Source organism: Panthera tigris, chromosome B3 (genome assembly GCF_018350195.1).
Source record: "Panthera tigris isolate Pti1 chromosome B3, P.tigris_Pti1_mat1.1, whole genome shotgun sequence".
Classification (NCBI taxonomy): Eukaryota; Metazoa; Chordata; class Mammalia; order Carnivora; family Felidae; genus Panthera; species Panthera tigris.
In genome coordinates, this window is record NC_056665.1 from 1,215,475 (window position 1) to 1,243,064 (window position 27,590).

Here is a 27,590-nt window from a genome sequence, read left to right on the forward strand (position 1 = left end):
CTGTTTTATCAGTTAGGGCAGAACATTCGCCGCTGGGAAGGACCCAGGTTTCCAGTTATGTCCCCCTAAGTACGAGAAAGCGCAGTGATGAGGTTTTCTTCCTTCCGTGTGCTCGGGTGGGGGGCATGGGGGGGAGGGGCCCCCAGAACCTGTGACTGTTAAAAATTTTTTTTTTAGTGTTTGATTTTTGACAGAGAGAGAGAGAGAGAGAGAGAGGCAGAGCGTGAGTGGGGGAGGTGCAGAGAGAGAGGGACACACAGAATCCCAAGCAGGCTCCAGGCTCTGATCTCAGCACAGAGCCCGTCGCGGGGCTCCAACTCACGGACTGTGAGATCATGACCCGAGCTGAGGTCGGAGGCTCAACCGACCCACCCAGGTGCCCCCAGAACCTGTGACTGCCACCTTCACAGCAGCAGGGACTTTGCAGACTGATTAAGCACCTTGAGAAGGGGAGTACCCTGGATATCTGGGTGGCCCGTGTCATCACAACAGCCCATACGTGGGAAGAAGGCAGAAAAGTCGCAGAGGGAGGCGTGGCCTCTGGGGCAGAGGGGCAGTCACGTGACTGCTGGGTCTGGAGCCAGAGGAAGGGGCCGGGAGTCCCGGAAAGCCTCGGCCAGGAACCGAAACCCGCGAGGAAACAGGTTCCTCCCTGGAGCCCCTGGGGGGGTCGCCGCCTGGCCGGTACCTGGGCTTTAGCCCCGTGAACCCACGGTGGACCCCTCACGTCTGGGTCCCTCAGATGGCAGGTCGGTGTCGTTTTAAGGCTCTGTGTTTGTGGTGACACGTCACAGCGGCAGGAGGGAGCACATACAGGACAGCGATTGACAGGGTCCCCATTTGCCGCCCACTGGGGCGGCACAACCCGGGCGATGCTCTGAGCTCCGGGGGCCCTGGACGCCCTGGAGAATCCGCCCGGATCTTCGCCCTGGTCAGCGTTTCTCGAGTCCTGACTCCACCCCCTTGGGACTGAGCCGCGGAGTCCAGAGGTTCCACGGGGCCCACTTTGGGAAGCTCGACAGTGAGAGCGCGACACCGTCGCCAAAGCGCATCAGGCACCGAAACCGCGGAGCCGCTCGCCGCTGTCCGGTGGGCGCACGTGGGATCTGGAGCCCGCGTTCGGATCTGGCCCCGGATGAAAACCGGTAACACGAGTTACGGCGAAGGAAAATGGCAGGACTCCGAGGGCGGATGCGGGGGGTTTCCTGGGCGCGAACGCACGGGGGGTTCTTGTGCTGCCAGGCAACGTCGTGGCGTCCCTGCCCCTCCCCCCATGCCGTCTGTCTGTCCGTCTCCATTCTCTTGGCACCATCTGGTCCAGGGCTTCACCTCTTCCTGGGAGGTCACAGGAGGGAGGTGGCCTGGGGACAATTTCAGGCGGGGAGAGGGGACGTTAAGGGACCTGCTACCTCTCGTTATTAGTATTTTACTCTAAAAGGAAACACGAGCCACGCCTGAGCGTTAGGAAGGCATTTTCGGAGACGTTTTGGTAAATAATCACTTTGGAGCTAATACTAATACCTAGTATTTCTTTGCACGCTTTGCACGCTATATTTTATAAAATGCCTCTATGGGCAGCCCAACTTGCCCTTTACGCTTCTGCCCCAGGGCCTTTGTACTGGCTGTTCCCTCTGCCCTGGATGCTTGCCTTCCCCACCCAGGGAGGGGAGGCAGGCACATGGTTTCTTCCATGCCGTGTGTGGGGACTTCGTCCAAATGCAGTCTTTCCCCTGAGAACTTGTCTGACCATCTTACTTAAAATTACCACCCCCTCTGCCCTGTTCTTCCCGAGCTCCTCTGTTTTTCTCCGTAGGTAGTTCGCCTCTAATGTACTGTATGTTTTACTGATTTATTTTGCTTATTATCTGTGCCCCACCTAGAAGACAAGCTCTCTAGGGTAGTTTTGTCTTAGCTTTGGTCTGCTCTGTATCCTGCGGTATCGCTACGGCTGAAAACAGTGCCTGGCATATGCCAGACATCTTTTGAATGAAAAAATGGATGTCTCATTTGACCCCGTTCGTGATCTCGGGAGGAGGAAGTGATACCTTCCTTTTCTAGATGAGAAAACCAAAGATCAGAGGTGATAATTTATTCCCCAATTTACAGTGCTGGGATCTGCCTGAAAATCCTTGCCTCTTTATTGTTCGTTAGAAAATCAGATGATCCAGAACATTTAAGTGATAACAGACCTGAACGAAAGGAAGAAAGAATCAGCCAGGGACACTTACTACTAGTTTTGGTACATAGAGGGTGTGTGTTTACAGACAATTTTATATCATGTTATCACATACCATTTAGTAGCATACCTTTTTACTGACGAAAGGCCATTGGTATTAAATGTGTCAACGAATATATATTTGCAACATGATTTATGAATGGCCGCATGGCATTTCACCGTATGGATGCACTACAATTTCACACGACCAGTTGTTGGAGACAAAGGGTATCCGTGATATTTTCTTACTATGAGCCATATTGAAGTGAATGTATCTGTAGCATTTTTTTTACACATATTTGATTCTTTCCTTTGGAGAAATGCTTACAAGCGTGGATTTGTTTGATTTAAAAATAGGTATATTTTCATTTTAGGTGTTAAGTTTTATTTTAAATGTTACCGCTGATCACTTCCTACAACAGCCGTCGCACAGATGTGCCCTGGTGCCACAGTACAGGGGGCTGCCTGCTTTCCCACATCCCCCCGATAGTGGTACGAGCCTTCTGATTTTTTTTTTTTTGGTTGTTTATTTATTTATTTTTGGAGGGGAGGGGAGGGGCAGAGAGAGAATCCCAAGCAGGCTCCGCACTGTCCGCGCACAGTCCGAGGCAGGGCTTGAACTCACGAACGGTGAGATCATGACCTGAGCTGAAGTCGCACGCTTAGCCGACTGAGCCACCCAGGTATGAGTGTCCTGACCAGCTCCACTGCAGCAGGCAAAAAGTCTGTTTATTACGGTGCTTCTCCATTTCATAAAGAAAATATCAGCTTAAATACTTTAGATTTATAAATTAGAAGGTAGTCAAACACATTGCTGTTTTAGTTTGCTTTATTTATGACGATGCGCATTATTTTCTTAGCCTTTCTTTCTTTGTAAATTGACTGTCTTTTTCTTTTGGACTGATCCTCCTTTCCTACTAGTATTTAGAGCCTTCAGTAAGAGGCGAATAGCTTCTGCATTCCAGTTTTTTTCCCCATTTTTTATGACGTTTATTGGCATTGTAAGTAAGTCATTTCCAGTTATCCAAGCTGATCAGTCTCTTTCTCCGTGATTTCAGCTTCTGGAATCTTGTGTGGAAGACACTTACCCGACCTCCCGTTGTCTAAATCCCGACTAAAATCTCCTTCTTTGTATTTCATGCATAATGTCCTTTCGTACATGCCAACGACTGAGAACTCACTTAATTTTTTACCAGTTGGTTAAGCAGTTACTCCAATGATACCTAATATGGACGCATTTGTGTTTTACTGAATAAACCATTATTTTCTCATTGACCCAAAAGGCTACCTTCATCATACGTTGAATCCTTACCTGCATTGGGTCTTACTTCTTGTCTTTCTACTCTCCATGGATTTCTCCACCAAATTATGATCATAGGAGCTTTATCATAAATTTTAACACTTGACTGTCCAAATAGCTCGGCGTTTTGACCAGAAAACTCATCTAAATTATCTTAAAGCAAGTAACTGCTCAGGGTTCCCTCCAGCACACAGAGCCTCTCATCATAAAAATGCAAATAGAACAAAGCAGAACATCAACAAAATGCTGTCTTGTCAATTTTCTTTTTTTCATTTATTATTTAGTTATTATTATTTTTTTAAATATATAGTTTGTTGGCTAACATATATAGCCATGTAACAAATATATAGTTTGTTGGCTAACATTTTTTTTTTTTTTTTTAATTTTTGTTGGCTAACATTTTTTAAACATATAGTGTGTTGGCTAACATACAGTGGACACAACGTGCTCTTGGTTTGGGGTGTAGATTCCTGTGATTCATCACTTACATGCAACACCAGTGCTCATCCCAACAGGTGCCCTCCTCGAAGCCCATCCCCCATTTACCCCCTCCCCAAAGCCCCATCCCACTGATGGACCTGGAGGGTGTTATGCTAACTGAAATAAGTCAGGCAGAGAAAGACAGACGCCATATGTCTTCACTCATGCGGGGAACTTGAGAAACTCCACAGAAGACTGTGGGGCTGGGGAGAAATAGCGTCTTGTTGATTTTCTTAGTTGCTTGTTTGCGGCCTTATTTATAAAAATTTTCTTTTCTGTTTCTGGCAGGTCTAAGCGGGAACTTGTTTTTCTAGTTTTTAAAATGTACTTTAATTAGTATGTATTTTCAAAAGTGCGTTAAAGAGGAGAAAGTGACCTAAGGGATGTCCATCTGCCACTGAGGTGAAATAGGGGCTCCCATTTCGTCATTTTGCCGCAGTGCTTGTTGCTTCGTGTTTTCAAAGGAAAGACTGTGAGAGTCCTGCTCCCATCACCTGTCCTCCCCCCGTGGTGAGGGGGCTTCCCCTCCTGGAGTCTTGGGGGTGGCCACCCACCAAACACCAGGCGTTGGGCAGACGAAGCCGACAGTGGTTATTAATCACACGTTCACAGCCTGGAGGAGGAGGACACGGGGCCACACAGGGTTTGAACTTGGGAGCAGACTGGACACACGGGCTGCGGGAGGCAGGCTTTGTTGTGACAAGACGGTGAGTGACCCGTGCTTCCCGTGGGAGGCTGTGATCGGCCTGTTTGCACAGTTCCACGGCTGGCAGGGTACCGACCCCCGTTTGGCTGGGGGGTCTTGTCCGCAGGAGCAGATGGGGAGCCATTCGAGGCCCTCCAGGTCTCACCAGATGTCAAGGCAGCGCCTAATGCTGGGCCTTCATTTTAGGCTTCTCCACATCTTCCTCCCCCTCTGTCTTTCTCCAAAAGAAACCACTGTCCCAAACCTGGCCCATTTCATTCCACGTGCATTTTCGTGCTTTCCTTTTTATATATACATTGCAGAACAATCTATTTTGTTCCGAATTACACCAGTCACATGACACATCCATTTGTAACTTTCTTTTCCATGCATTTTTATGTTTTTGTTTTTCTTTTTTTTTAAATTAAAAAAAATTTTTTTAACGTTTATTTTTGAGACAGAGAAAGACAGAGCATGAACAGGGGAGGGTCAGAGAGAGGAAGACACAATCTGAAACAGGCTCCAGGCTCTGAGCTGTCAGCACAGAGCCCGACACAGGGCTCGAACTCACAGACCGCAAGATCATGACCCGAGCCGAAGTTGGCCGCTTAACCAACTGAGCCACCCAGGCGCCCCAATGTTTTTGAAGTGTATCCTTAAATCTGCTGTAAATAAATTCATATTAGCTGTTGTATGATATCAATTATATGATCTCCCCACCCCCCTGTACTCTTTTACTATTAAAATCTGTCTTTAAGAATCAGCTTTGCGTCCTTATGAACCCTGTGAATGGTCACCTTGCTTTGTAACCAGGGGTGGATGTGGAGGGCGATAGAATTTGCTTATCTTGAGCTTTTTCTGTATTGCCAAATTGCCTACTCTTTTCCAGGCACTCATACGTAAAACTCAATCATGCGAGATCAATACTATTACTGGATTTAAATTTGGGCTATCTGGCAAAAGAGTCTACGATCTTTAACTATTGTACTATTCTGCCTATAACAAACACCAACTGTATTCTGATTTGGTTTTGGCTGAAATTTCCTACTTCATCCTGATCCTTGCAGCCTTTCCGTGACAGTATGTTTAGGTATATCGCTCATAGGTGGCATCTGGCTGCAATTAAAAAAAAAAATTCCAAATGAGAGTCACAGACTTTGAGCTGATGAATTTAGCTTGTTTATGTTTATTGTGATTTGATGTATTTGGAAAGATTTCTGTCACCTTATTCGTGATTTTTACTTGTCTTACTTTGTCACTGCTTCATTTCCCTGATTTCTGACCTTCTATTGATTGATTGTTCATTTATTCTGTTTTCTCTACATGCGTTTAAAATTCTACATTAAGTTTTATAATTTCTTCCTGTTCTCCTGGTGGTGATCCATAAATTTTTTTCTTTTCTTCTTTTAAAATTTTTTAGGGGCGCCTGGGTGGCTCAGTCGGTTAAGCGGCCGACTTCGGCTCAGGTCATGATCTCCCGGTTCGTGAGTTCGAGCCCGTGTCGGGCTCTGTGCTGACAGCTCAGAGCCTGGAACCTGTTTCAGATTCTGTGTCTCCCTCTCTCTGACCCTCCCCCGTTCATGCTCTGTCTCTCTGTGTCTCAAAAATAAATAAACGTTAAAAAAAATTAAAAAAAAAGAAATCTTTATAAAATGTTTTAAATGTTTATTTTTGAGAGAGACAGAGTGTGAGCAGGGGAGGGGCAGAGAGAGAGGGAGACACAGAATCCGAAGCAGGCTCCAGGCTCTGAGCTGTCAGCACAGAGCCTGATGAGGGGCTGGAACTCACAAACCACGAGATCATGACCTGAGCCGAAGTCCTTTGCTTAACTGACTGAGCCACCCAGGCGCCCCTCCATAAATTGTTTTCTAACATACATTTTTGAGTTAACATCTAAATTTATTTAACATTCCTTCCTCCTCTGGAGGATACCAGGTAATGCTTAGGGAGTTTTAACCTAGATCCCCACCCCCCTTCTATTTTAGCTCTAAAAATAGTCATTAACATGGTTTTATACAGTTGGTGTGTGTTTAGAATTTACTATACGTTTACTGCTTTCTTCTTTCTGAATCCATCTTTCTTTTCTCTGAAGGAGCTTCTTCAGTAGCTTTTACAGTGAGGAATGTGAGCGACAAAGGCATCTTCGTCTGCGGTTAGTTTTAATCTTTATTTCTGAATAATAGTTTATCTGGTGATAGGATTATAAACGATAAGTCATTTTTCCTTAGCACTTTAAGAATTTTGTGTCTATGTCTTCTAGTTTTCTTTTTTGTGTGTGTCTATGTCTTCTAGTTTTCTTCTTTTTTTTTAACTTTAAATGGACCAGTAATTCTGGACATCTATTAATGGAGTATGCACAATATGGATTTTGTAAACAGACCTCGGTTTATCTGAAAGATGGTCCAAATTACAATATCATCTTTATAGAAGAGAATAGTCTGGTTTTTTTTTTTTATTCTTGAAAAATCTGTTTTTAGTTTTATTCTTTTCTCAGTAATTCATTCCCTCCCCCCCTGCCTCAACCATTTCAGGGCTTTCTCTTCATGTGTGTTTTGCTGTTTAAAGGTGAATTTATTTCTGTATGTCTTATTTGGGGTTGCTCTTTGAGTTTGAGGTTCATGTTTCCGGTCTCAAACATTTCTAACATTATCATTTTGATTATTGGCTTTCCACCGTCCTCCCTTTCCTGGAATACCTGTCAGACATTTGTTAAAACTTCACCAACCATGAGATCATGTGAGAAATGTTGTGACCCAGGCTCGGGCAGAGGGCCGCTGACCCCCGAGGAGGGCACGACTCCCTTAAACTCTGGGGTCAGTGAGGGGTGGGGGAGGGGCTGCCACAGGAGCCCCCAGAAGGGGAGCAGGGTTCCAGCACGGGGAGATGTAGGGCACTCGGCAGGGTTGAGGGGGACGGTCCGTGGGGCCACACGGGGTCCTCAGGGGGCCTGAGTGCCAAACGCCCAGCTGCTCAGGGCCCCCTGAGAGCCCTCCCTGCCCGTCCACGTGCCCACCGAGATTCATGAGGACCGTGTGGCTGGCAGGTGTTGTGCTGGTGTTGGCCTCCTGGACCCGAGACGGTGGGTGTGTGGGTGCCTCGGCCGCTCTCCCAATGTGCTTTGGGCTGTGCTGGGAGCTGAAAGTGTTCACACCCTGAGGGACCGGCCCAGAGAGAGCTGAGAGAGAGGGAGGCTGAGTGAGCGGGGTGTGTGTCTCCATGTGTGTGTGTGTCTGTGAATGTGCACGTGTGTTACTGTCCCAAGCGCACCGAGAGCCGGGAAGCCCCCTCTCCGTCCTGTGGTGCGTGTTCCACGTAGGCCCCTGCATAGAGCCGGGGCTCAGCAGGTGCACGGGCCAGAGCGGCCCCCATACCTGCCCCGACTCGGGCCCTCGGCAACTTGCGTCCCTTCTGGACGGGCGGTCACCCCTCCTGGGACCTCAGTCTCCGGTCTGTGAGATGGGGGCGGCATTTCCCCCCACTCCCCACAGGGCTGCCTGTGTGGTCGAGGGAGGGAGCCCGCCCGCGGCAGCTGGAGCCGGTCCCGCCGTTACAGAGCACCCGTGTCTCCAGGCTCCTGCCTGGTCTGCTCTCCTGTGGGGTTTCTCTGTGGCCATTCGCACACGGGCTGCCCCTGCATCCACACGCCCACTTGCGTGGCGGCAGGTGCCTTCCGCTGGCCGTCCGTGAGCAGTTTTAATAAAACATGACTCAGGCTTTCCAGATCACTCGTGATTCCTTCCTTCTCTGCCGGAGACCCTGGGCCTTGCTGACTGGGGCCGAGAAGTGTGTAGCCAGTGGGCAGGGGAGAACGTGGAGAAGCCCCCCCGGGAAGCAGAGTCGGGGTCTCCCGGGAGCCGTGAAGGGTCGGGGCTCGCTGCTCCCTGTGGCTGCCCTCTGCCCCCCAAGTCCGTTTCCCTGTCGGTCAGGACACTCCCAAGAGGTCTGGTGAGGCTGTCAGAGTCCAGGAAGAGCGTCTGTGCAGGTGCTCGGGTCCCCAGTGATCGAGCAGAATGTGCATTTGTCCCCCCCCATCCTGCGCCCACTTACTCCACACCCGAGTCCCCTCCTTTAACAGATGGTCCCCACACCGAGCGCTTTCTTGGGGCGGGCTGGGTGGCCCCGTAGGGCGTGCTTCCCCGCAGCATGCTCTGGGTGGGAACGGGACCCCTCAGGGCCTCGTTGCCTCCTCCCCACGGGGACATCCAGACCGTGGCCCCTGCAGACACGTGTGGGAGCTCCTCGTGGGAGCTCTGCCCTTAGGAGGGACAGCCCGCTGCCGGGAGCCGCTGAAACCAGCCCAGAGAAAAGATGCGGTTCGTGTAGAAAACAGGGGAACAGGCTGGGCCCGCACAGACAGAGCGGCCTGCCAGCAGGTGCAGCCGAAGACACGTGTCCTGGGCGTCCTGGTAAATCTCAGACCTGGTCCTCAATAATGGATGGGCTCTACTCTGTCTTAGGGAATTCTGTGAAACCCTCGGTTTGGTGTGTTTAATGTTTCCGTTCAGGGACTGGTTAACGTGGCTTTTCCGTCCATTTCGAAGTAAGGCTTATTATTTCTGTGTGCTGATTACGAAATAGCAGACGTCAGAATTTCAGAGAGGATGGGAAATTATGAAGAAAAATAACATTACACATAACACATCAGAACACAGGGTGAAGGGGAAGGGGTACGAGGGAACTCTCTGCGGCACTGGGAACGTTCTAGATCTTTCCAGGGGGGGTTGGTTACTACACAGACGTGCTTTTATTGAAGCTTCAGTAAACGCACCCTTAAGATTTGTGCATGTAGATCTTATTTTTTTTTTTAACGTTTATTCATTTTTTGAGAGACAGAGAGTGAGAGGGGGAGGGGCAGAGAGAGAGGGAGACACAGAATCCGAAGCAGGCTCCAGGCTCCGAGCCGTCAGCACAGAGCCCAATGCGGGGCTCGAACCCACAGACCGTGAGATCATGACCTGAGCCAAAGTTGGACGTCCAACCAACTGAGCCACCCAGGCGCCCCGTGTAGATCTTATATTAAAGAAAAGCTGTGAACTGTTGTTGGGACTTGGATTAATGATACGCATGATGAAACGTTCAGGGGGAAGTGTTCAGATGCTTGCAATTTACTCTGAAGTGCACTAGAAACAAAATAAGATAGCCCGATGAAGGATGGATGGATATGTGAGGAACCAGATACGGTAAAATGTTAATGGTAGAATCCAGATGGCGGGTATAGGAGTATTTGCTATAAAATTCTCTCGGCTTTGCTCTATGTTTGAAAATTTGCATAATAAAATGCTGAGGAACGAAGATTACCGTTCAGAAAAAAAAAGTCCATATTTACCATCCAAACGTAACCACTGTTAACATTTCAGTGTCCATTAATTTCTTTCACTGTCATCTCCAAGAATATATGACTTTGTATAATGAAGACCTTCTCACATATACAGACTAATTTTCATTTTTTTCACTCAATATTGTGTCATATTTTTTTTTGTCATTAAAAAGTCTTCCATGTGTAATTTTTAAATGAAGGTGTAATTCACATGTAGCGAAAGCCACACGTGTTAGCACACGGCTGCGTGACTTTTGACAGATGTAGACGGTCAGGGAAGCACCGTCCGCCAGCCCCCGCGACCACCGACGTGTCTTCCCGAGCGTCATTAAAGTGGCGTCCTCAAGCACGTGGCTTCTTTCGCTCACGCACAATGCCTGTGAGCCCCGTCCACGGTGTTGCCTGTGCCGGTCGTTTGCTCCTTTTTATTGATGGGTGGTACTCCATCATGAGGATGCACTTTAATCTAATCTTACTGCCTCAAAGAGTCATTGTTTATCATAACATATCTTATGTACGCATTCCTTTGTTATTTGGACATTCAAGATGTTTCATTTTTCCACTGTTATAGACGCCATCACAGCAAACATCTTTGTACATGAATCACGGTCCTCGACAATTTCTTTAAGGTGGGTTCCTGGGAAGGGACTTACAAGTCGTAGGCTATGAATGTTTCCGAAGCTGCTGATACACTTTTATTTATTTTTTTAATTTTTTTTTTAACGTTTATTTATTTTTGAGACAGAGAGAGACAGAGCATGAACGGGGGAGGGTCAGAGAGAGGGAGACACAGAATGCGAAGCGGGCTCCAGGCTTCTGAGCTGTCAGCACAGAGCCCGACGCGGGGCTCGAACTCACGGGCTGTGAGATCATGACCCGAGCTGAAGTCGGACGCTCAACCGACTGAACCACCCAGGCGCCCCCTACGCTTTTAAATTAAAGAGCTCCTCGCGTGTCGCTAGGTGGTTCGTAACTGGCCTGGTTTACACTGGTGTTTATGATCTCCCTCTACTTTGTGATGTTGTCACTGTAGAACGGACTGGAGCATTCAGCGTCGGCCGCGAGGCTCTGACGTCCTCAGCCATGGACACCAACCAGGACACTTCCCTCTTCCTGATGACGATCTTGGAGGAGCTGGACAGCAAGCAAAACACCGTTTCCTACCAGGACCTGTGCAAGTCCCTGTGTGCCCGCTTCGACCTGTCCCAGCTCGCCAAACTGAGAAGCGTGCTCTTCTACACGGCCTGTCTGGACCCCAACTTCCCGGCCACGCTGTTCAAGGAGAAGATGAAGTGCCCCGGGAACAACCAGCAGTCGAAGAAGATCATGGTGGCCGCGGACGTCGTGACCATATTCAACCTGATCCAGATGAACGGGGGCGCGGCCAAGGGCAAGCTGCCCACGGGCCGGCAGAAGGGGCGCCACAAGGAGGCGCCCTTCGAGCCCTGCGGGTCGGACGCGGAGGCCTGTGCCGCGGCCCAGTGCGAGCCCCTCGGCTGCGAGCTGGGCGACAGGCCCTTCCGCCGGGGCTACCCCGCCCGCCAGGCGTCCCAGGGCCGGAAGGCGGACCCCAAGGACCGCCCGCCGCAGTTCGTGCCTGCCTCCGAGCCCAACTTCCTGCTGGGCGTCGGCAAGGAGCCGAAGAGCCGCGCGGCCTCCCTGGACCGGCTGCAGGCGCTGGCGCCCTACTCCATCGCCAGCCCCCAGCCCTGTGAGATGCAGAGAACCTACTTCCCCATGAACATCGAGAGCGAGCCCGTCTCAGACCAGGACTCCCTGCCCATGAGCCAGGGTGGCAGCACGGAGCCCTTTGTCATCCAGTCCTGTGTCCAGAAGAGGAACATCTTTAAGGAGGATTTTCACAACCTGATGGCCGTGTCGCCCACGCTGGTTGGCCCCGCCAGCAAGGGAGAGGCCGAGCGTGGGGAGCCCCGGGGGCACCCGGAGCCCCACAGGACACCCTTGTTCAACCGCAGCTTTGAGATGCCCTGCAACAGCCAGTACCTGAACCGCACGTACTCCCCGGTGCCCGACAAGAGGCGGGCCAAACACGAGAGCTTAGACGACCTTCAGGCCTCCACGTATTTTGGGCCCACTCCAGTGACGGGGGCGCAGGAAGCCAGGCGCTGCGCGGGGAGGCCGGGCAAGCAGACCCCCTGGCCGGCCAAAAGCTGGAGCCTCAACACCGAGGAGGTCCCTGACTTTGAACGGTCCTTCCTGAACAGAAACCCCTCTGAGGAGAAGCTGCGATATCCACACCCCAGCAGCCAGACCCCCAGTTTCCCAGCCCCAGACAGGCGGCCCACTTACCTCGCGCCAAGCGACCCACAGCAGGTCCTTCCCGGGGGCTACGCGGCAAAACCAGACGGGCTCAAACCTAAAGAGGTCTCGTCCCCCGTTGACCTGGAGAAGCACGAGCCGGTCAGAAAGTTCAAAGACAAGAGCATTAGCTGCACGGGGGGGCAGCTCAGCTCAGACACCAGCAGCGTGGGCACCCAGACCGAGCAGCACGTGTTGGAGCCCAAGAAGTACAAGGACCTGTGCGCCTCCGGGCAGAGCAAGTACAGTGACAGGCACGCCATGAGGCAGTCGGACGACGACTCGGAGGTCGTCAGCGATGACATCAGCGACATTTTTCGATTTCTTGACGACATGAGCATCAGTGGCTCCACGGGGGTGATGCAGTCCTCCTGCTACAACAGCACAGGGTCCTTGTCTCAGCTTCACAAGTCAGACTGTGACAGTTCGCCGGAGCACAGCGTAACCAAAATCGCCAACGGGCTTCCCGGTAGCAAAGGAGAAAAGGGCAGCCGGCCCGAAGGCAGCAGCCACCGCTCCGAAGAGGAGCTGAAGACCAGTGTGTGCAGGCTGGTGCTGAGGATCGGCGAAATCGAGCGGAAGCTTGAGTCGCTGTCGGGTGTCCGCGAGGAAATTTCGCAGGTCCTGGGCAAGCTAAATAAGCTGGATCAGAAAATGCAGCAACCCGAGAAGGCGGGTGTGCAGGTCGACCTGAATTCCTGGACGAGCGAGGCTCCGTCCGACGAGAGCGCCTCTCCCCGGATGTTTCGTGGGCACAGCGGCCCCCGTGGACCCAAACCCGAGAACGCGGCCGACTGGTGCTGCTCAGAGGCCAGCGGAAGCAACAGCGAGAGCCTCCGCGTCAAGGCCTTAAAAAAGAGCCTCTTCACCAGGCCGTCCTCGAGGTCCCTGACGGAGGAGAACAGCGCCACGGAGTCCAAAATCGCCAGCACCTCCAACTCGCCCAGAGACTGGCGCACCATCACCTACGCCAGCCGCGTGGGCCTCGGTGAGGAGGAGGTGAAGGACAGGGGCCCCGGGGAGAGTAAGGACTGGCACCAGAAGTCCAAAGAGGTAATTTAATCCGCGCCCACCCATCGGGGCTCTCGCGCTGGGACAGCCCCGGGGCGCATCCCCGGAGGAGCCTGGCTGTCCTTCCAGATCGGGGGCACTGTCCGCGTTAGGACAGGGAGGACGGCCCGGGCAGATGGTCCGTCCGCCAGCTGGAAGCAGCGTGCGCCTGGTATTGTCCACGGGAGAGACCGGGGTTCGGATTCAGGAGGGGTGGTGGAGCGGGGGGTGTGGGGGAGACGCGGGCGAGCCAGGGGTGACTGCTCCTGAAACAGCGGGGCGCAGGGAGCGGGCGGTGAGTCCCCAGTCAGGGAACGGCCCCCCCGCCCCCGACGGCAGCTCCCCGACACGCGACGCCCGTTTCCCCTGCCCCGTGGCTGTCTGCCATCGCAGCCGTGTGCTCACTCTTCCCGGGAGCCTCGGTGCCTTTGCATCTTGAGGGCCGACACGTCCCCGTCGGTGCCAGGGCGGGCGTACACGATGCTCGTGTCCCCTGCAGCTGGGAGCCGCGGGCCGGTGGCGCCCGCGGCGGCCCTCCTCGCCCCTTCTGGCCAGAGCCGATGCCCTGGTTCTGCGGGCCGGGCCGCAGGTGCTTGGAGGGGCCGGTGCCGGGGAGGGCGTGACGGCGGTGTGGGCTGCGGGCTCGCGAAGCCACGCGGGAGGCTGGCTTCCACGCAAGTTTTCAGTGTCCAGAATCAGAGGAAGGAGGGTAAAAGATGTGATTTATATACATATATGTATATACATATATATATATATGTGTTAATCTTTGTTTAGGTGTATTTATTCTTGAGAGAAAGAGACAGAGCACGAGCAGGGGAGGGGCAGAGAGAGAGGGAGACACAGAATCCGAAACGGGCTCCGGGCTCCGAGCTGTCGGCACGGAGCCCGACGCGGGGCCCGAACTCACGGACCGCGAGATCCTGACCCGGGCCGCAGTCTCTGAGCCGAAGTCGGACGCTCCACCGACTGAGCCCCCAGGCGCCGGAAGTGACCTTGTCCGATCCCAGGGAGGCATCTCCTGCCTGTGCTGGCCACCGCTCTGCTCTGGTGCAGCCACGTGCAGCCCGTGCTGTCGGGAGCCGGTGTGGCACCAGCCGGCCCGGTCCACGTGCAGGCCCACGCTCACACACTCGCGCCTCGCGGCCCATCCCGCGCTCACGCACGCGTCCCCCTCGGGCACCCGCAGCCTCTCCTCCCTGCCTGCCCTGTTGTCCCTGGCTTCTCCGCGTCGCGTACACGGCTTCGTGTTTTGGTGTCGACCCCCTCTGACACACGGGTGGGCGGCCCTCTGCTCGGCCGTCCGATCCGGCAGGAGAGGGGGAGAAAGGCGGACACTGACAGGTGCCCGCTTTCACGGGCCTCGCCGTCCAGGGGGCGGACGGACGGGGAGCCGGGCAGTCACGGGCCTGCAGAGTGTGCAGAGATGGGGGCCCACCCGGGCTTGGCAGTCACCGAGTGCTTCCCGGAGGCCCTGTGAGACCCCTGTGTGACAGGTTCACGGAGAGCAGAGTCCCCCGGGCCGGGACCCCACGCTGCTGTCCAGCTGGCCGCTCCCCGGAGGGTCTCGGCACCACCGGAGGCTCCAGGCGTGTGCCCTCTGGCTGCTTCCCTCCCGAGGGGCAGGGTGGCTCGATGTCGGAAGCGCCTCGAGGGGAAGGGGGCCCGCGGTGCTTACTCCTCGGCACCAGGTACACACTGGGAAAAACGAGGGGCTGACACTCCCGGAAGCCCAGCTGGAAGCCGAGCCCCCCAGCGGCTGTGCCCCTGCTCCGTGGGGGCCTCGCCCCTGCTCGGCGGGGCCTCTCTGGGCTCCGCTCCGTGCCTGCGCGAGGAGGGCTGCTAATGGCAGTGACGCCACGAGGGCTTGGTCCGCGAGGCCTTGTTACCTGAGCTCACGTGAGGGCCATCCCATTGCACACTTTTCCTGGACACTTGCCCCCACTCCTGGCGTACCTTCTATCTGTGCTAAATCCCTGCATTCTGTTCCCCGGATGCCCGCGGGGTCCCTGTCCCCGGACGCCCTCGGGGCCCCTGTTCCCCCGACGCCCTTGGGGCCCCTGTTCCCCGGATGCCCACGGGGCCTCGCAGTAGAAAGCTGCTGGCTGCCCGGTTGTGCCGTGAAATCCCACAGCCTCTGTGCTACTTTCCTGGCCTCCCCCTGTGCCCCTCTGCAGGCGGCCGGGCCATACAGCGTCCCCCCGCAGCACCGACTGCCCAAGCAGTGCAAGGACAGCTTCCTGGTGGAGCAGGTGTTCAGCCCGCACCCCTACCCCGCCTCCCTCAAAGCCCACATGAAGAGTGACCCCCTGTACGCGGACATGCGGCTGACGGAACTGGCCGAGGTGAAGCGGGGCCAGCCCTCCTGGACCATCGAGGAGTACGCAAGGAACGCGGGTGACAAGGGCAAGCTGACGGCCCTAGACCTGCAGGTGAGTCTCGCGCGGTCGCGGGCGGCGGGGGGAGGCCCCCCGCCCCACACCCCAGCCCATGCAGGAGGGACCTCGCCGTCCGGCGCCCCGGGGCCCCCGCCCCGGGATTCCGAACCTTGATCAGCCGCAGAGCCGAGACTTTAACACGGGGAGCGTTCCTTTGCTGATTTGCTTGCAAACATTTGGCAGTGGGAACGCGGGGTTGATTGACTGACTTTGGCCGCCGAGTAGCTACCGGTGCGTTTAAGGCTCCGTAGCGAGTGTACATCCTCCTCGTTCGTTGCCCACGAGACCTGGGACAGAGCTTCACGAAACACCAGCCGATTTCTCCTTCCACATGTAGCACGTGGGATAAACATATTTGTGGGAGCCAAGCCATGGATTATGTGTCCATGTGGAGCAGTCCCAGGTAAGAGCCACCCCCGGGAGCTCGGTGCACGCAGTCGTGGCCCGAGTCTGGCCACCACACGAGGGGCTGGGGTTCGGGCACACGTCGGTGGGCAGCCCCACCTGGTCCCGTGCACACTGCGCCTGCCCGTGTCTCTGTGTCACCACGGGAAAGCATCCCGTCCTCGCCTGCAGAATGAGCTTTGTGACCTGGCCTGTTGAGGGCTGTGGGGGAGATGCCAGTGGCGGGGGCCGGGGGGCGCGGTGTGGCGGGCAGAGACCTCGGGTTCCCCCAGCGCTGGGCTCCTCTGCGGAGGGACCCGGGACATCCCCTCTGCCTGCTCCGCGCCGTGCACTGGTCGTGCCCGTGTGTCCCTTGCAGAGCCGCTGTGAGAAGGTTTGGGAAGAAGGTACTGAAAGTCCCCGGCGGGAAGCAGGGGCTAGAAAGGATTTCAGGGGCCAGTTAAGTGATGCTGAAACGAGTCAGGTCTGCGTGTTCTTTCCCGGGAGGCTGTGAGCACGGGGCGCGGGGACCGTAGGGTCCTCGGCTTGCAGACGAGGAGATGCCAGTTCTGGGATCCGAGTGCCTGGCCCGGGTCGGACAAGCCTCAGTCTGTGCGGGACCCAGCCCAGCCCCTGGTCCTCCTCCTGGACTGCCGAGAGAGCGGGGGCCCCGCGTGTCCCCGCAATGACCACAGTGAATCTGAGTGACGGCAGTTAGGGGAAGGGGCAGCCCTGGCTAGACTCTAACGGTGGGGCTTGTGCTGACAGCCCCCTCGCCCCTCTTACCCCCTGCACCACGCTGTGTCCCTGCGTGTGCTGTGTCCACTGTCCCTCCGGGCCGCTCCCTGTCCTGTCCTCCTCCTGCTCGTGGGCCAGGGCTTGGATGCCCTGCAGGTGGGCCCTGTGCGGCTTCTCGGTGGGGGCCACTCCCCCTGCGTTCCTGGGTCTCACGGCGTGGATGGTTCAATTAGTACACGGCCGTGAAAGGGTCAGATGAATCGAACGAGTCATAGATCGACTAATGTCTTTATTTTAACGTTTATGTATTTCTGAGAGACGGAGACAGACAGACAGACGCGGGGTGGGGGGAGGGGCAGAGAGAGAGGGAGACAGAGAATCCCAAACTGGCTCCACGCTGTCAGAGCAGAAGCCACCACGGGGCTCGAACTCACAGACTGTGAGGTCATCACCTGAGCCGAAACCGAGAGTCGGCCCTTAACCGACTGAGCTGCCCGGGGGCCCTGAAACAGCGTCTTGAAGTTGGGGGAGGGGGCTGTTCCCAGGCACAGGTGACTTTTTGCCCCTACAGATGCGTGACATGTTAACGTGCCACGTTTATAAGTATAAATACAAAATTGCCCAAAATAACAGCGGGCCTTCAGACTAGAGAGCTTTGGTGACCTCACTTAAGGTCGAGCCAAGGAGGGAGTGCCCTTTGCACAAAGCAGGAGGGGAGGGGTTGCCGGGAGGCGCGGCCTGACTCGTTCTCGTTCCTTTTCGGAAACTCAGGTGATGTCAGGACAGCTGTGCCATCTGGACGATCTCCGGGGCCCCGTGTGTCTGGGTGTGAGGTCGCCCGCTCGGGGGCGGGAGCAAAGGGGGGGCCCTGTTGTCACTCGAAGGGTCTAGGGGCCTGGTCACAAGCCACCCTGGCCCCTGGCCCTGGAAACCGTGGTATCACCGCTGTTTCTTGTCCTTAGAGCCTGAAGTTATCGGGAAGGCTAATAAAAAATAGTTTATTTTGCCTGTAAGGTGTACGTGACCGTGAAAGGAAGCCGACTTCCTTCCGTTTGAGACAGAACCCGCCATGCAGGGTGGGCTTGGTTGGCTCCAGGCCTCCCTCCGTGACAAGACTGGGAGGCAGGGGCGGCCGGGCCCGTCTTGAAGGTGCAGAGTGGGGGGGGGGGGGGCTGCTGTTCAGCCGTCCAACCCTGGCAGGTGGCCGCTCACCGTGGCAGACCAGTCTGCCCGTGAGATTACCCGTCCCGGATCCCCCTCTCCCGTCCGGTGTCCGTGAGATGGCTGAAGGGCTTTCGTGGCCGAGCCACACATTGCAAGTGCCCGTGGGGGGCAGACTTTGGGGGGAGGGAGCCCTGGCTGGAGCCTGAAGACGGGTGCTCGTCCTAATGGCGGGAGCGGGCAGCTGGGGGAGGCCGGGGCTCCTGGGACTCCAGCAGAGGACGCGGCAGTGGGGGCTCCCGCAGAGACCCAGCCCCCTGTCCTGATAGACTTTCCGTTCCTGAGAGAGTCCCGTCACTCACGATGGCCCAGGAAGGGAGGGACTGTCAGGGAGGGGCTGTCACGGTGCGATGGGCAGGGTGAGAGCCCGGGGGGCCTCCGGGCACCAGCACCAGTGACAGATGTCGTCGCCCTGGGATCTGAGGCCGAGGGAAGGGAGCTGTTTCTGAAACCCACCGAGGCCCAGGGCCCCGGAGCAGACGCCTGGAGGGAATTGGGAAAACGTCCGGGCCCACCTGGCGTGCGTCCACGGGGCCAGGCTGCTCTGTCCCCAGAGCCAGGTGACAAATATCAGAGGCGTGTCTGGAAGGACGGGCCAGTGAGTAACACGGGTCAGAATCACCAACATCCCCCCCAAAACACGCTACAATGCAGTTTTCAAACAGTTTTCAAAGGATGTGTTTTGTGATCTTGTGCGTGTGTCCGAGCGACTTTAACGTGCACGTTTTGAGCATTAAACAAGCCGAGAAAATCTCCAGAATGGATACGTTTGTTTGTGTTTCAGAGATTTAGGTGACCTCGCTTGGGATTTCTGTGTTTGCTTTCACGTGACGCTACGTTATTAAAAGCTCTTGCCGGAGGGGGAGAACACTGCTCCCCCCTCCGCCCTGTTACAGGAACTGATTAGCACATCACTGGGGAGCGGGGTCCACGGGCCGTTCAGGAGAACTGTGGTGTTTCTCCTACAGACGCTGCGTCAATCTCAGGACACGGGAGACCGAGGTCAGCGCGGGCCTGCCATCGCGGACGCAGCCCGTGGCCCTCGGACCGTCTGCACGGCCCTGTGGACCGGGACTCCGAGCAGCGGCCTGACCGTATTTTAGATTGTGTGTGAGCTGCTCGTCTGGGACAGGACTTTGATTTCTCAGTAGACGCTTTTGTGTGGATCTGGGAACGGAATCAGAGCCACGAGAGAGCCCTGCCTCAAAGGGCTCTGTTCTTAGGGCCGGTAGGGGAGCATACCCGTCAGTGAGGTTCCCGGGTTGTCCCACGGCCCGGCCGGCCCGCTCGTGGCCGCAGACCCCTGGCGTTGAGCCCCGTTTGTCTCGGCCCTGATTTGCTTGCTCACAGCGAGAAGACCCGTGGTTTCCCCGTGTCAGACCCGTGGACTCAGGCAGCGAGGGCGGGGCAGGTGTAGTCGTGGTGTGGAGGAGCCCGAGGCCTCGGTGGCCCGTGTCAGGCGGGGCTGGCATGGCGGATGTCGCGGTGGTCCCGGGCTGCGGACGAGTCAGGCGCTCTGGGACCTGCTTTCAAGTACTTCCCGTGTCCCTAACGTCTTGTCGTTGCTTCTAGACGCAGGAGTCCTTAAACCCAAACAACTTAGAATACTGGATGGAGGATGTTTATACCCCGGGCTACGACTCGTTACTGAAGCGTAAGGAAGCCGAGTTCAGACGAGCCAAGGTCTGCAAGATCGCCGCTCTGGTCGCCGCTGCCGCGTGCACGGTCATCCTCGTGGTTGTCGTGCCCATCTGCACGATGAAATCCTGAGCCCGGGGCCGCCCCGCCGTGCACGGCTGGCGGCCGCCGGCTCTCCCTCTGTGGCGTGAGGTCTCAGGGCCGTGTGGCGACAGCTCGCTGGGGCTTTCTGCCGGTGGGCAAGGTGCGCTTCAGGAAGTGTGCGTTCTAGAGAGACCTACCCTCCTATTGGCTTTGACTCAATGATGCTCGGATGCGTTGTTAGAAGTGCAATATCTTTTCCTCCCCAAAGAATGTAACGGACGAGCAGAACATGCAAATTGAATTCCAAGCAAAAAAAAATTTAATTGGATTCTTTCCATTTTATTGAAGTCTCGCGGTGGGGAATATGTTACGCGGCAGATATTTGCTACGTGCCTGCCCGGGGCCGCGGAGGGAGAGAGCTGGATGAGTTCTGTTTTCCTTAATGTTGCGTTGCAGGTGAAGTCACAGGTTGTGTGTCCCCAGAGGATGCTACTTCTCTGCTGACTCGCAGGAAGGACTACGACTTTTCAATCTTGCCCTTTGGTCACCATTATGATCCTCGTTGCAGATCTTCATGGAACATTCTGGATCTTTCTCCTGCGCACGGCGTAGGGAGGAGCTCACCTGCCGAGTCAGGCATAGCATGGAGTGTGCTCCCTCTGCGTACGAGGCTGAGGGACCCGGGCCGGGAGATCTTCCTGTCCGCACCTCGTGGTGTGGGGAGAGCCGCTCACCAACACCGTAAGGTCAGTACTGGAAAATCACGGCCACCCACGCGGTCTCCCATGAGCTCCTTGGTCTTCTGTCTCCTGGTGGTACCGGGCACTCTGCTTCTCACACGCGAGTCGGAGAGTTTGGAACGTGTCCTTGTGCCTTGAGGAGTAGAGACGAGGTAGAAACTTTGACATTCTAACTGCGGACCATGGTTTCTATGTGCCACAAAACCACTTCCGGTGGCTTTCACAGGATCTTGAAAGCTTGTCAGTCACACGATAAAGGCGCGGAGGTGTTCTCCACAACGCAGCACCGACTCCAGAGTTCCAAATACTTGTCAGCAGCGCAAAAAAAAAAAAAAAAAATCTCTATTTAACCATTTACGTATCTATCTGTGTATGTCTATCTGAACACCTAGTTTTGGTCTATTGTCCTTCTTTGTCAAATAACTTGAGAGCAAGGTTTCTCCAGCGTGCAGGAAGCTGTTGTAATTTGATCAGAATTTGATCCCAGTTTCCACCTGTTGAATGGTGCTTTGACATAATTGCACGGAGAGAATCCTTTTCAGCGTTTGACTCTAATGTCTTGCTACAGGGTCAAGGAAAAATGATTGGCAGAAACTCGCTACCTTAATTCTTCTGAGAACAAGTTGGGTTATGAACAAATGCTGAGAGTAGGAAGAAGCACTCCGGACGGCATAATAAATTCCCGAAAGAGGGGTTTGGGGAGCATCTCAGATTTTAAAGCAGCAGGATCCAGCATCCATTCCCAAGACCTTCGAATGACTCTCAGCTTGCTCTGTCGAGGTCTCCGTTTCCCCACACGGGGCAGTCGGAACGTTTCACGCTGTGAATAGCTAAGGGACGGATGCTTTTGTCTGTAGTGAGCCTTCATGTTTAGGGGCCTTTATGTCACTGTTTTTATTCTCCTGTTTATCTGTGGACTTTCAACTAGGTGACTGAAACTTAAGCCTTAGTATGCAGAACTGAGGATTTATCGTTGAAAATGAAAAATATATATATATATATATATACATTACTGTCTATTGTCAGAATTTTCGTCTTCTGGTGCTCTGTTCTGGGTTGGGTACATTAAATAAGGTTGTTTCTTTCACCCTCAAAGGGGATACTGGGTTCCCACCTGTAAGAGTTGGGAGCTACCCTATCCGCTCTCCTGCCGTCCAGGACGGCTCTGTGACACGGTCCCCCTTATCACAGATTAAGCCACGAGAGCATCAGAGATAGGTAGCTCCCAACCTCTTGCTCCATGATTTGCAGAGAAGTGGAGATGCACCAACCTGGGATGAGAAAAACCTTGTCCAAGCCCAACCCCTGCTGTCCTTGCCAGGTAGGACCATGGCGGATGGACCAAACTGCCATCGCCTCTTCCTAATGGGCCCTGCTTGAGCCACGCGTCTAGCTACCGAGGCAGGGTGTGTGACCGTAAGCCCCACCCCGTGTGCGGAAGAGAAGGGACTCTGTAGAATTTTCTTCTCCCCTTTTCCTGTCTGAGGAGGTAGCAGAGAAATCTCGTCTGGCCCTCCATCTAGTGTGGCTTGAAAATTCAACTCGACATCATCGCCGCGTGACGGAGAAGAAACACCCAGGGCTGGTGATGCCCCTGGGGAACCCGATGGCCCCAGTGGGGACGGGTTATCCCCAGCTTTATCGCTTGGAGTGTGGTACCAAGTTAGGGATCTTTGCCACAGCTTGAAGCTGACAGATGCTCGGAGCCTTGGCATCTAGAGAAGGTGGAGTTCACGGCTGGGTCTTTTCTCTGTCCTGACCCCATGCTTGTGACAGCCTTCTTTCCCCGGACCCCCTCACTCTAGCCGTCCCCCCTCCCCCACCCCTGTATTTGCAGAGCGGGGCAAGACCAGAGTCTGGCTGGGAAGGAGACTTCTCCTCGTCCCGTGCGGACTGGCCTGACTCCCGTAGCGGCCGTCACCTTGTACCACCGGCTCTGGTGCGTTCACAGGAAGTACGATTTCCCATGCCTGGCGCCTAGAATCATACACTATCAAAATTCACTTCGTTCCTCTTGCTTTTGAAAAGTGAACAGTCAGATGTTCTTACTTAAGGGATTGTCCTGAAATCAGATACCCTCAGCCAGTCATTAAATTCAGAATAATCGTATTCCTCTCTTCTAGTCTGAATTTGCTTCGAACACAGCCTTGCAGAAAAGCAAAAAAAAACGTCTCCCGGCTCGGTTTTCGGATATTTTACGCCACCACCCCCTTCTTTATTTTTTTTTTTTTTTTTTTTTTTTTTAAATTTTTTAACGTTTATTTATTTTTGAGACAGGGAGAGACAGAGCATGAACAGGGGAGGGTCAGAGAGAGAGGGAGACACAGAATCTGAAACAGGCTCCAGGCTCTGAGCTGTCAGCACAGAGCCTGACGCGGGGCTCGAACTCACAGAGTGCGAGATCGTGACCTGAGCCGAAGTCGGCCGCTTAACCGACTGAGCCACCCAGGTGCCCCTCACCACCCCCTTCTTTAAACTGCAGATACAGTCGAAGCAAGTTCCTCTGTATCACCATTACTAGCTGACCGTCGCGCGTTAGTATTTTAGGGCATGGGGCTACGCGATTGCTACCTGCCAGGCCACTTTAGATGTGCCAACGCTCGCTGCTCTGATGTGCCGTGAGTCCCGATGCCCTTATCGGAATCGAGGCAGTGCTGTTTTTGTTTACAGTTTATCAGTGTACGAGCGACGGCACCTCGTTTTTTTAAACAACAATGGAAAAGTGCTGCCAACAGTAAATGATTCTGTTAAGAGGTGTAGCAATTTGTGAATGTTGAAATTCAACATGCTTCATATTATAACCAACTTGCAAGAATATCATGGTCCATCGTGTGAATAATACCAAATCAGTATATACTGTATATTGTACTACAGAGATTTGTATTTAAAGGCAAAGATATTAGTAATTGTCGGGGTAATTGGGGAAAGGGTATTAGATATTTATTGATGAACAATGAAAACTGCGACAGACTTCCTTATTTATGCCTTATGAATAAAAGGGTGTGACTTTTAAGTTCTATGTGCGAGACTCGGGGAGCAGTGGGTATTTTTGAAGGCGGGGACTGTCGACCTTTTCTATGTTTGCTCTGTACAGCTGTTAGCACACTCTTGGTGCTTGATCAACGTTATATAATACCAATAACTAAGCACATTTTTAGATCTTTTTTCAAATGGCTTGTGTAAAATTTGGTTAATGTACAATGGTTGGTTGGAAGCTATCATAGAAAATCTGCCTCTCCAAATATAATCAAAAATAAACTGAAAAATTATAAGATATCTTGCGGTGAGATTTCATTTGATGCGTAAATTGTAAGTGTTCAGTTTTATGCACATATCAGAAGTGTCCAACTTGGCGATTTTTCATAAATTGAAACCATCCATGTAATGAGCACCCAGATTGAAAAAAAAAAAAACCAGGACACTCAGACACCCAGAAGCCTCCCAGAACCTCCCTCATGCCCCTCCCAGTTAAAACCTGGTGAAGAAGAGTGGCCCTCCTGTTTTAAGGGCACACATTCGTTTTGCCTGCTTTTTTTTTTAAACTTTATGTAAACACATTCATGTACCTTGCACTTTTTTTTTTTTTTTTTAGTGTAGTTGACACACAGTGTTACATTAGTCTCACGTCTGTACACTATGCTGGGCCCCGCAAGCATGGCCACCGTCTGTCACCACGCAGCATTGTTACGGCACCATTGGCTGTATTCCATGTGCTGTGCCTTCCGTCCGTGGCTTCTTCATCCCGTAACTGGCAGCCTGGGCCTCCTCTCACTCCCTCTGGAAACCACCAGTTTGTTCTCTGTGTTTGCGGACCTGATTCTGCTTTGTTTGCACGTGAAGAGAGAGAAGTCACAGAAACCATGTGATTTCACGTGCAGGCAGGCGGAAGGTAAGAAACAAATGAGCGTATGCTTTGTATCCTTTGTGTCTGGTTTCTTTCACTCCACATGAGGCGGTGGAAAACATCTGTGCCGCCGTGTATGGTGGTGGCCTCCCCATTTTCACAGCGTTATCTGCTGGAGAATGTGGCACGATTTCTTTACCCACTGGTGGGCGTCTGGGGAGCTCCCGGTTTGGGGCTATGAACACGCTTATCCGTGGTTTTGGTGAATGCACGCGTGCGTTTCTGGCAGTAAAGCTGCTGGTCCCCAGGTGAGCTCCCATGCTGCCGTGGCGGGTGACGCGGCCCCGAGGCTCCCCTCCGCAGTGCGCGTGGGGCTCCAGTTGCTCTGGACGCTACTCGCAGGCATGTTCCGTCTTAGCCCTTCTGCTGGGTATGCGCTGGTGTCTCGTGCATTTAATTTGCGTCTTCCTGATGATGAAGGAGATTTGCACCCTTTCATGTGTGTGTTGGCCCTTCGGATGTCCTGATCTGCGAAGTGCCTGTTCACGGCTCTGCCCATTTTCCATTAGGCTGGTTGTCTTTTCCTTAGCAATTTGTAGAAATTCTCTAGACGTTCTGAAAATGAGTTATTTGTCGGATACACATTACAGACACTGTTTTCCATTCTGTGAGCTGCACTTTTATTCTCTCGTTGGTACCTGATCAATAGGGGTTCTTTATTTTGATATAGAAATGTATCGGTTTCTTCATTATGATTGGCAGTTTGAGTCCTGTTGGAGACGCTTCGTACAGACTCCAAGGTCACGGAGATGCTCTGTTTTCTTCTTGAAGCTTTACTGTTTTACTTTTCTTGGTTGGAGCTGCATGTCTCCTGGAGTTGACATTACACTGGTGTCAGGTGGGGGTTATCCCATGTGGGTACCCATTGATCAGCACCGCTAATTAGAAAGATCATCCTGGGGACACCTGGGTGGCTCAGCTGATTAAGCGTCCGACTCTTGATCTCAGCTCAAGTCCTGATCTCATAGTTCGTGACAATCCCTGTATCGGGCTCTGTGCTGACAGTGTGGAGCCTGCTTGGGATTCTCTCTCTCTCTCTCTCTCTCTCTCTCTCTCAAAATAAATAAATAAACATTGAAAAAAGAAAGAAAGATGGGGCACCTGGGTGGCTCAGTTGGTTAAACGTCCAACTTTGGCTCAGGTCATGATCTCATGGTTCGTGGGTTCAAGCCCCGCGTCGGGCTCTATGGTATTGGTTCAGAGCCTGGAACCTGCTTCGGATTCTGTGTCTCCTTTTCTCTCTGCTCCTCCCCTGCTCTCTCTCTCTCTGTCTCTCAAACGAATAAACGTTAAAAATGTTTTTTTTAATTAAAAAAAATAAAGACCATCCCTCCCTCTTTAACACAAGTCTATTGAACGTATATATGGCTTCCTGGACTTTCTATCCGGCCCTGTCTGCTCCTCTGTGCTTGTGTGAGCACAACATCATAGTTTTCTCCACCCCAGAGAGACAAAGACGTCCCTCGCTGTGAAGTAAGTGAATCACAGCCGAAGGGGCAGAGGCCGCAGCACATTTCTTGCCCATGAAATCGTATCAGGGAGGATGCCGGAGAGAGAATTTATCCAGCTTCTTTAATGTTCATCCTGCCATTCGCAAATGTCACCGAGCTCCCGCTCGAGTCATTAAAGAAAAGTGACGAAACACTGTCCGAGCACATCGCAGAAGGCAATTAATATTGTGACGTCTGGACCCCAAAAGAAGTCTCTGATGAGGGCCTGGACCATGTCAGCGCAGTGATACCACAGCAGGCTTAAGAACGCTTCTCACTTTTACAGTAAATTCTAGTTCAGACGTCAACCTGAGGTTTGCACACGGATCGACTGGACTGCATTTCGCCTGAGTGCTCTGAGCAAGTGAATTGAGAAAATAGCATGTATGTAATCGTGTAGGGAAATGTTCATTTTCCTCACGAGGACAAATGTATGCGCAATGTGCTATTGTAAGGCATTTTAATCTGTTGCTATTTAGATTCCTCCCCCCAAGTACCAGCAAGAGTCAACTTACGTCACACCATTGAATGCACTTTTTTTTTTAATTTTGTTTTTAACGTTTATTTATTTTTGAGACAGAGAGAGACAGAGCATGAACGGGGGAGGGTCAGAGAGAGGGAGACACAGAATCGGAAGCAGGCTCCAGGCTCTGAGCTGTCAGCACAGAGCCCGACGCGGGGCTCGAACTCACGGACCGCGAGATCGTGACCTGAGCCGAAGTCGGACGCTCAACCGACTGAGCCATCCAGGCGCCCCGAATGCACTTTTAAAAAAGCACATCTCCCAGTGCTCTCTCTAGATTTCAGGCTTTCCGAAAGTCCCACCGGCCAAGTCACTGGGATTTGGCCGTTCCTGGGTTTGGATTCAATCTGGACTAGTCCTCGTAATGGAAAGGAGAGGCAGGAGGTGCACCCGACTTTAGACAGAAGCGATGTTATGAGAAAACGACACCAGCGTCCAAAAACAGGAACCGAAGGAACACGGGCGTTTCGGGCCGGACCAGGTACCGCACCCCACCCCCTGCACACACTGCTTCTTTGCAGTCTCAAATCTGACCCCAACTCAGCCGTTTTGGAAGATTGCTGAAAGATTCATTAAGTCCTGGACAGAATATCATTGTTGGAGTTCAGCAGTGCACGTGTGGTTAGTTGCAGATACAGTTTCCTTTCCTTTGCAAGGAAAACACTTAATAAATGAGGCCAAATCAGTAACTGAGTTGTCACCCCGTGAAGAGAAGAAATGTACATGGAAAGTTCACGCGGGCTGCTCAGAGGCACGTTCCACGGTGTGATGATTCTTGCATAATTTCCGAAGTCCTGGCCAGGAAGGCTTTCCCGGCTCATTTTCTCCGGGACCAATGCTGTTCGACTTGGATGTCTCCGCCAGCCTACGTTAGCATTTCATTACTAAGTAGTTTTATTATTAAAGCACGGTTTTACCACTAGCGATGGGTATGTGACCTATTTCTTCCTGTTCTTTGCTCTATTTATTTATTCCTTTATTTATTCAACCGACATTTGTTAAGCAACTTGAATGTGCAGGGCACTGGCTTGGGGCTGAAGTATCGTCCCCAGAGCAACAATGTC

At 53.2% G+C, this 27,590-nt stretch overlaps 1 protein-coding gene across 9 annotated transcripts in view; it reads left to right on the forward strand.

Annotated features, from left to right (window-relative positions):
- Window positions 1-390: 390 nt before the first annotated feature.
- Window positions 391-27,590, forward strand: part of MINAR1 (membrane integral NOTCH2 associated receptor 1) — a 41,747-nt gene continuing 14,547 nt past the window's right edge. The window contains exons 1-6 of one of the 9 annotated variants that reach the window (XM_042987879.1): window positions 391-1,145; window positions 6,773-6,832; window positions 10,569-10,626; window positions 11,031-13,369; window positions 15,544-15,798; window positions 19,720-20,197. In XM_042987879.1, the coding sequence (XP_042843813.1) occupies window positions 11,081-13,369; window positions 15,544-15,798; window positions 19,720-19,917 (2,742 nt within the window). In that variant the 5' untranslated portion in view covers window positions 391-1,145; window positions 6,773-6,832; window positions 10,569-10,626; window positions 11,031-11,080 and the 3' untranslated portion in view covers window positions 19,918-20,197. Of the gene's footprint in view, window positions 1,146-6,772; window positions 6,833-10,568; window positions 10,627-11,030; window positions 13,370-15,543; window positions 15,799-15,987; window positions 16,115-16,141; window positions 16,208-19,719; window positions 20,198-20,437; window positions 20,616-21,177; window positions 22,811-27,590 lie in introns of those variants that run through there. The other 8 variants (XR_006218320.1, XR_006218321.1, XM_042987877.1 and 5 more) reach the window with 8 other exon arrangements.